We start from the raw sequence: 9,776 nt of genomic DNA, 5'->3' as shown, positions 1-9,776 counted from the left end.
CAAAACACACATCAAACATTAAAGTTCAGTTATGCCAGCTTTAACCTTGGGATGCCTCAGCTTCTCTTTTATATCCCCCACACTCAACTCTCTGCATCAGGAAGCTCCTGCCACTGGTCACCCTGGGAGTTTCGTCCTTCTACACCCTAACAGTTAGCAGATAACATAGTGAAGCATCGCTGACACAAAATTTGAAGGGAAATGACATCACGGCTCAAACTCTTTGTCAGTAAACCATTTCTTTATTTAACATATAAAATTTTGGTTTACTTGTTGCAGGATTTCATTACACAAACAAGCTGAAAAAACCTGCAGAACACATGGATCAATGCATTCAATAAAAATATAACAGGAAACAGATTTCTTAATCAAACTGCTGGAACAAAGCGAACCACTCAACACAAACACTACAGTAGAACAGTTTAGAAAGCTTAAAATGTAACAAGAGGCACATTTTCATTCATAGCTGCCTCATCAGATCTTTACAGAAGACTCCACCTGAACTCTGTGGAGCCTGATCTCAAGGGTTTAAGTCTGACCCTGAAACCAGAAGAGGATCTTTCTGTCTCTGCAGATTCACTGTGATCCAGAGATGGCAATGATTTCAGTCCTGCATCACGCTGATGTTTGCACAGAGAAGATAATTTAGTAAATGTTTTTGAACATTGGTAACAGTAAACTTCATAATCATTATGCAAATGTTTACTCTGTGAATGGTACTCATGGCCATTGACCAGTGGTTGTTGATCAATGCTCATAAGAATTTGCATATTAATGATGAAGAAATTGACCTCACAGCCCATTGTTCATTCATTGGACCGGAATCGTTTCTGAGTGGAGTATGAACTGAGATTACTCAAACTCTTTCACAGATGAAGTTGTCTTTCATGTGTCCGCGTTCATGCTTAGTATGATCACATGATTGTGAAAAGGTTTTGTCACAGTGTCTGCACTTGTATGGTTTCTCTCACGTGTGGACTCGTTTATGCTTTTCAAGCTGACGTGCACTGATGAAGGATGACCCACACTGATCGCAGACATGCTTTTTAACGCCACTGTGAAGGAGTTCATATTGTTTGAAGTCCTTGGAAGTGGTGAAGCCTCTCCCACATTCTTCACAGTAGTTCATTTTGTCTCCAGTGTGTCTACGTTGATGTATTTTCAGAGTCCTTCAATGACTTAAAGTTTTTCCACAAAGGTCACAACAAAAGTCTTTCCCACAGCGATGACAGGGTTGAGAACTTGATCCATCTGTGTCGCTCTGCTTCTAAACAAAAACACAAAGACAGTGTAAGTCAGTCCTTCAACATTTTTATCCTGAACGTCACCTGAAATAAAGAGCATCTCTGCCAAAGTCCAATTACATTTAACTGTTTACATTATCACATTCAGCTCAATTTAATGTGCTATAAAAACGATAAGAGTAAAAACAAAAATATAAATACATACCTCACAGTAACTGCACTTGTAGAGTTTTTCTGGTGTGGATCTGTTGGTGTGCTTTCAGGTAACGTGGAGATTTAAAAGTCTTCTCACACAGGTCACATTTATAAGGTCGTTCCTCAGAGTGGGTAAACATGTGACGTCGTAACTCTGTGTTTGTAGTAAACTGTTTACCACACTGATCACAGCTGTACACATCATGTCTGGTGTGAATGCGTAGGTGTGTATTTCGGCTCCCTATCCGGCTGAAAGTTTTTCCACAGACGTCACAGCTGTACGCCTTAATTCCAGAGTGGGTAACTAGATGACTCTGTAAGCTGTGACTGTGAGTAAAAGCTCTGCCACACTGATCACAGGTGTACGCTTTAACTCCACTGTGGAGGAGTTGATGTCTTTTGAAGTTTGAAATGCGCGTAAATGACTTTCCACACTCGTCACAGCTGAACGGTCTCTCTCCAGTGTGGATGAGTTGGTGTGTTTTTAAGTTTCCAGACTGCGTAAAAGACTTTCCACATTCATCACAGCTGAATGGTCTCTCTCCAGTGTGGATGAGTTGGTGTGTTTTTAATGTTCGAGACTCGGTAAAATACTTTCCACAGTCTTCACAGCTGAACGGTCTCTCTCCAGTGTGGATTAGTTGATGTCTTTTTAAGCTTCCAGAGTGGGTAAAACACGTTCCACACTCGTCACAGCTGAATGGTCTCTCTCCAGTGTGGGTTAGTTGGTGTGTTTTTAAGCTTCCAGAGTGGGTAAAAGACTTTCCACACTTGTCACAGATGAATGGTCTCTCTCCAATGTGGATTAGTTGGTGTGTTTTTAAGTGTCCAGACTGCGTAAAAGACTTTCCACAGTCTCCACAGCTGAACAGTCTCTCTCCACTGTGAATCAGTTGGTGTGTTTTTAGGTTTCCAGAGTGGGTAAAAGACTTTCCACAGTCTCCACAGCTGAACGGTCTCTCTCTGGTGTGGATGAGTTGGTGTGTTTTTAAATTTCCAGACTGCGTAAAAGACTTTCCACAGTCTTCACAGCTGAACGGTCTCTCTCCAGTGTGGATTAGTTGGTGTCTTTTTAAGCTTCCAGACCTGGTAAAAGACTCTCCACAGTCTCCACAGCTGAATGGTCTCTCTCTGGTGTGGATGACCTGTTGCATTGTTAGGGAAGCTTTCACAGTAAAATCTTTCCCACACTCGTCACGGTTGTATTTTTTTCTTCCACTTCTTTCTTCAACAAAATTGTCGGCCTCCTGAGAGCGCTGACTTCTCGATCCACGTTGGTCCTTCAGTGACAGAGATACAAACAGAGACAGTGATTTGTGAGAAATACATTATTCTAACCGGCCTTTTATTAGTGGTATTTTGTGAGCTTTTATTAAATAAGTATTTATACTTATTTTCATAAACACATTGCAAATGTGCTCATGAGTGTCGGCATTCAGTCTTTTGAGGGTCAATGCAAACACGCTTACAGACACAGATAAATATTAGACTTGTTTCTAGGGCAAAGATTAGAGACATTTGGCTGTGCCTGTACGCCTGCTCAGTGAGATTACACAGACTGTACTCTGGATGTTTCAGAGACGTGTACGAGGAGAAAAACAGCAGGAAACACAGAGTGTGAGGAATGGGTGGATGACTGGATATGTAAAGCGCTTTGGGGTCCTTAGGGACTAGTAAAGCGCTATATAAATACAGGCCATTTACCATTTACTGCTTATTCCTTCGGCTTTTGGGATCTTAAACAGCTTCAAACGACGTGTCGATTATTAAATTAGTCGTTGACGATTTTGATTGTTGACGTAATCGTGACTAGTTGCCTAATCGTGGCAGCCCTAATATATACATCAATATTTTTCAATACACGTGTCTAGAGCAGGGCGATATGACCAAAAATATTTATCACGATATACATTTGAAAATTTGTGATAACGATATACCTGACGATATAATTGACACTAGACAAAATACTTTACAACTCCACAACTTTATTACTGCAAAAATCCCTATCAATGTATTTTCACATAAACATGCAGCTGTTTTTTTATGTGCATTAAAGTTATATAAAAATTTAACAGTGCAAATGCAAATTCCTTGCTGACAGTTTAACCAAAGGCATTTCCAGTAGAAACTGGCTGACACATCCTCAGCATAACCATGTATAATATCCACAAAACTTAAAAAGAGGTTATATACACACAATACAGTAATATTATGTTGAAGCACAGTATGTATCCTGCCCACGATAGCCATAATGCTGCGACAATCCATCAAGTAGTGGTGGGCGGATCGATCCAAATATCGATAGTATCGATCCCAAGTCGGCATCAGTATCGGATCGATACTAGCCTGGTGAGATCGATTCTTTACTTTGAGTTCTGCTTCTTTGCTATGCTGTGCTGTCGGCAAAAATGAAACAACCAGATCGCTGGACGCGCCGCTGTCAGCGGAGAGCAGGCACACTTTGCTCCCTCTCCCCCATTCTTATGTTTAGGTGTTGAACTGACACGTCACGTGACTTAGACACTTTGGGGGTTGTTAAGTTGTTTACATATTAATTATATATTTTGTTTTTGTTGTTGAGAATTTTAATTGTAACTTTTGTTTTATAGTTTATCAACCGTATTTGTTTTAATTTGTTTACTGGTTTGCGTGCACTTAAGATAACAAAGAAAAGCATTTTCATGCTTCGCAGCATCATTTATTCTTACAATAATCACACGGTTGCTGTAACAGTGCATTCAACGGCTTCAGCTCTCCCGCTGGAAGCCGTACACATCACCACCACCAAACCTGCAGCGGCATCGCATAACATACCCCCCTCGCCCGCTCCACCCCACACCGCGAACAGGCAAGGGAATCGGCCCGGATCATCGGCACGGAAGTGTCCACTCTGGCGGTTGCCCGCGCCTGATGGCCACCCATATGGCAAGCAGCGGTGGCGCAGCAGGTGTGGAAGTGAGCTGGGGCTCACAGGCAGCTGGGCAGACGGCCGGCACGCAGGACCACGCAACCTGCGTGCCGAAGCGGACAGCAGGTTGCATGGTCCCCCGCGCACCTCGACCTCCGGCTCACCCCGAGCCGCGTGCTGTCCACACTTACAGTGATCACACGGTTGCTGTAACAGTAGCCTACATTCAACGGCTGCAGCCCTCCTGCTGCCAGCTGTACACATCAACACCAAAAACAACAACAGTACAAGCAGCGCACAGGTTTTAATCCGGAAATATGCAGTATCGCACACCACTACCATCAAGCGGTGTGGCTTCGTAGCTGAGCAACTGTGGCATGTCCAGCGGGGTGGCCTGGGGGGGCACAGGCCACCCCCCCAACCAGGTGCCACCCCGAAGCCAAAAAAATAAAATCCAATGAAATATCAAATGTACGATTATGTTTTCACAATGAAGCTCAGATATCCGAGTGTAAGTGAATGCAGCATCGGCTTCTGCGGGATGAGCATCACGTTAGCAAAGGTAGGAGAGCCAAGCACGAAAGACAGCACCACAGAAAACAGTTTTTCGGCGAAAGATTAACAGTTTAACGTAGCTGGACTGGCCATCGAGCATGGCGGAGCTTCCACAGCGGCTAGCAGGTGGATGAGGGAAGGGTAGGCAGGAGGAGGAGAGACCCGAGGCAGCCGCCGGTCCGAGTGTCAGGTGAACTAAACTTCAGGTAAGAAGTTATGACCTGCAGTCTATCTGGGTCAGATATAAACCAAGTTTAGGTGTAGTTTATTTTTGTTGTGCTGACTTTTTGCAGTCAGTTACAATAACTCATACTGCGTACTAGCTAGCATGACGGAGTTTCTATACAGCTGGGTGGGTGCTTTGATGTTACTGATGGTGAACTTTATTTTATTCATAAGGTTATTTATTAGAGTTGCCAACGGCTCCTTAGAAATGGAATGGTCCTTCATTCAGAGAAAATATTACAGGTTTTGTATTGAGCTAGAATGAAAAAGACACAAAGCTGGAGTTATTCTGCTCTTTGCTGCACAGCTACCTCTTCTTCTCTCATTCTCTCCCCTCTCTCTCCCGTTGCTACTTTAATCATGAAACTGGTCAATGATCAGCTGATCAGCTTTTCTCTTGTTTGTTTATCGCCCACTTTGCACCTGAAAGAGGAAACCAGCAGATGTCGAGCTAAACAACAGCAGCACGTTTAAGCTTGATCAGCTGTTGTTAGAATTTATTTAATATTACTTTGTAGTATCAGCTGATGTTTGCTGGAGCCACAGCTGTAAAGCTGCTGGTCATGATGTCGGTTTGGATATCTGGTGAGAGGGAAAAACGCAGATGAAACCAGGAGATGTCCTTACTGAATCATCAGAGCTGAACAGGTGATGGAGAAACAGGTTTACCTTTTAGGTGACATGGATGAGGGAAGTTATGAACTGTTTCTGAGAGACAAACAACACCAGGATCCTTTTTCTAAGTAGCTGACAGCTGGTAACTGTGCAGGGGCGGATCTAGCAAAGTTTTGCCACGGGGGCAGGTAGAGCATTAACAGGGAAAGGGGGGCACAAAGAAATACTTTTCTTTCTTATTCTCATTTTAAATATCTAGCTTTTATTAAAAAATTATCTGAATCTTGCGAACAAAGTTTTTATCTGACGTAAAATGTATAGAAATCATACATAAACCAACAAGACAGTGTACATCACTGTCACAACACCGTTTGTTTTCATTCAAAGGCTTCATGGCTTTAATACCTGGTGGGCCGGTCTCCAGTCAAAATGCCAGATTTTTTGTCCCAGTGCAGCCCTGCAGGTTAATACTGGCAGTGTCACCATGCCAGCTGACTGTATTTCATCATCAGCCAGTGTTGTTCTTTATACATCAATATTACCAAAGTTTACCATAAGGCAGCATAGAAAGTATTTACTTGCTTTCAGGTTTCATTCAAATGTTTTCATTTGTTTCCCCACTTTTTTCCTGTTTCAAAATCAAACACCAGTTTGTGAGAAGATTATCTTCTTTTTTTAATAGGCAGATAAAATTTAGCATTGGCATAATTTGCCAATTGTATGTTAAAAATGTTCGTATTTTAATATTCAAAAATGTTTTTGCCCAAAACATATGTGCACTATATGTCAGTAAAAATACTATGCAAATATTGCTGTCCTTGAATGCTGAGTAAACACTGACAAAGCACTGATTGTATCTCTTATACTTCATCAACGCAGTTTCTAAAAACTTTGCACCGTAGTGGTTAAAACCTCATTCTAATAAGAGTCAAAAGCAAATTCAGTTACTAGGTTTACAGGGTTATTGAATGATGGTTAACTGTTGGTAGAATTTTTTTTTTAACATTATCTGCCAATTACATCTGCCACCCTTCTCCAAATCTGTGCCCCTACCTGGCCCCCCCAACAAAAATTTTCTAGACACGCCACTGCTGAGCAAAATCGATTTTTGAGCACCGTGTACATAAAATCGTACCGAGGTCAGTAAACACAACCAGAGTTACATAAAGCTCGCGGGATTATAAGGGGCGCTGCCGATTTTCAGAAAAATCAAAGGATTGATTTTAAGTGTGCAGTATTTCCCAAAAACACGGTAATAACGACGGCCTGCTAGCATGCTCTACCAAAAATAGGCTTTGTTGTGTATCTGATGGACGAAAGTCAAACCAGTTCCACACCACTGAAGTTGCAGCATTTTTACAAACCAATTCTGGTTCATCCGTTTCATTTAACGACCCACTTTCACTCTTCTCGTTCTGCGTCGTCGCCATGTGCGTATGTAAACATATGCACTGCGCATGCGCGTTTTACCCATATTCTATCGCAATAGTTCATTTTCCTATCGTTGCCTAAAATTACACCGGTATTACCGTGATCGGTATGATATAGCCCAGCCCTACACGTGTCAGTATTTATGTCTCCAGATTGTTTGTATAGTGAGCCATTAAGACTGTACTCTTGGTACAGTTTTTATTTTTGCTGCTTTTGTCTTACACTGTCAAACAAACACAGATTTGCAGCGTTTGTATGTGTGTGCAAAAGCAAATGTGCCAGGCCTCAAAGACAATGGGTGGTTTGCACAACAAAAGCAGGATGAGAATCGAGCATATGACCTGTACAAATCTCAGCAGGGGCGATTAACACCTCAGGACTTGCACCAGAAAATAAAAAAGTCAGTAATTCTAGTAGGTGTTGGGTTCAAGGGATTTCTGCAAATTTGCGCAGAGTTAGTAAATCTAGTGTTGAAGTTAGCTCGGTGCTTACCTTTAGATGAGCCCACAAACCGAGAGAAACTCCGTGATGAAGCTGGAACTCTTTCCAAACAGGAAACAGGTCAGGGAGCAGAGACCCACGTGGTTCACGCTGATCTCAGCTACGATCCAGGAGACAAGGGTGTGCAGATCGATGCAGATATCGATCCAAACGTTGGTAGTGGTATATGATCGATACTTTAGTTTGTTTCTCTCCTGGAGGTTCACTATTTACTCGCTGTGGATGAAAAAGCAGCTCTGTCTGTGTGAACACCTCTTCTTATGCGGCAGACGCACTTTGCTCCGCCCCCTTCTTCCTGCCCTGCTGGGATTTGTTACTGTGCCGTCACGTGACTCAGATGCGCTCAGAAGACGCATTTGGACTGCAGAGAGAGAGAAAGAGGAGCAACATGTGGAGATATTTTATGACTGTAAATGAAAATGCTGGAGAACAGCTGGAAGGCTGTCAAGCCACAGGGGACCACAACAAGCTGTAGAGTTCAGCTTATTTTTCACACCTCAGTTAAATGCTTTGACTGAAGTCTCACTGCACACACTCAAACTTAGTGTTTGTGGACACCTTGGTCATTATAACCTGACACTGATCAGTGCTGCTCTGACGACCACACTCACATCCATGTAATCATTTAACTGGGATGATCTGGATTTACTGCACAATGCTGAATGTGTCCTTACAGTACAGGGAATAACTCTCTCTGTGTTCCTGTAGAGAAACTCTGGGTTTGTGTGCTGACGAGCATCACTCACAGTATGATACAAAGGCTCACTCATACCTTTCCACACATGTGACAAATTCAAAAAGATGCTGAAACCTTTAGAACATCACAAACTACACATTGTTGTACTCTTTTAGGATGGAACAGCTTTCAGATTTATTTACTCTTAAAGGATAAAAGATGTTTTTAAGAATTTTGCATTCAAGAGGAGAATGTTTAAATAAGTCATGTAAATGAGAATTTCAAAGTTGGTGGCTGCAGTATATACAAATTGATGTATCTCAAAAATAAAACTATGAAGACACTCAAAATTAATTTGGAAACTGTTTTATGCAACTTTTTTACATTTACAATGTCCAGGGATGAACCTCTGAAATTACTTTAACTAGAAATTTGTGTAAAAATACCACTATTGCAATTGATGTAGTTACTGATGACTTGATGCATACATATGATTAAAATTTGGGATATAATGGTTGTATTGATGTATAGCAACTTAAATTACTCCCAGAAATGGCACTTGTTAAAATCTCCCAATTCTTTTAATCTTTGGGCTGAAGGAAGGACAATACTCGGTGTATAAATGCTCAATCAACAATACTTTATTTCCATACAATTCAACACTTAAGAGCATAAGAACCATCATGATGGGGAGACATGCATGCAGAGGGTCACAGCAAGTCTCAAAATGGTGACGGGTTACTCAGCTTCTTATAGCCTCTAGTGGCCCCCACCTAGTCATAAAAGCCTAAACATTCACATTCTTTCTCTCTTACGGCGCCTAACTTATGACCTCGGCTCCCTGTCTTTCTGCTCTCTGTAAAGGTGGGGGTATGGAATGTGGTCTGTCTCTCCTGTCCTAGACACAAGGTCTCCTGCACACAACATTTCTTTTTATGATTCAAAACATGTCAAGAAGACAGTGCAACACATTCACAGCAGATCAAGGGTACAGAGTGATGCACACTTATCTAATGAACTACAAAATGATTATGTTCTTTTAACCCAAAAGTATAAAGGGAACTAGACTACGTACACAGCACACAATCTAAACTAAAGGATAATATATGTCCTACAGCTGTTAACATAATTCAACTACCTTGACTACAGGCATAAAATAACATATGTTTTACTAATAATCTCACAATTCCCCCTTTGATTTCTTTTCTCAAAGAGATCACTTACAACATACACTCCAGGGTCGCAAGGTCCACATTCTTCTTGGTCCTGAGGCCCTCTGTCCCCCTTTAACGGGTCGACCATATATAGGATGACCTCTGTGATTAGCAGTTCAGATGCAAGAAAAACTATGATTACAACAACAAAATACAGATGACACTCCCATTACTCCCCAATTCTCCCACAGCTTTATTTTGGTGCTCCAGTT

The 9,776-nt window shown here is 41.8% G+C and overlaps 1 protein-coding gene across 1 annotated transcript; it reads right to left on the bottom strand.

Moving 5' to 3' along the window:
* Positions 1-1,450: 1,450 nt before the first annotated feature.
* LOC134620898 (gastrula zinc finger protein XlCGF46.1-like) lies at positions 1,451-8,030 on the bottom strand. The gene is made up of 3 exons (XM_065470126.1): positions 8,003-8,030; positions 7,666-7,769; positions 1,451-2,719 (listed from the first exon to the last, which is right to left on the bottom strand). The coding sequence occupies exons 1-3, from the start codon at positions 8,028-8,030 to the stop codon at positions 1,451-1,453; spliced, it is 1,401 nt and encodes a 466-aa protein (XP_065326198.1).
* Positions 8,031-9,776: the final 1,746 nt, after the last annotated feature.

Source organism: Pelmatolapia mariae, linkage group LG3_W (assembly GCF_036321145.2).
Source record: "Pelmatolapia mariae isolate MD_Pm_ZW linkage group LG3_W, Pm_UMD_F_2, whole genome shotgun sequence".
NCBI lineage: Eukaryota > Metazoa > Chordata > Actinopteri > Cichliformes > Cichlidae > Pelmatolapia > Pelmatolapia mariae.
The sequence above is the reverse complement of the archived record's forward strand: the minus strand, read 5'-3'. Positions and strand labels throughout refer to the sequence as shown.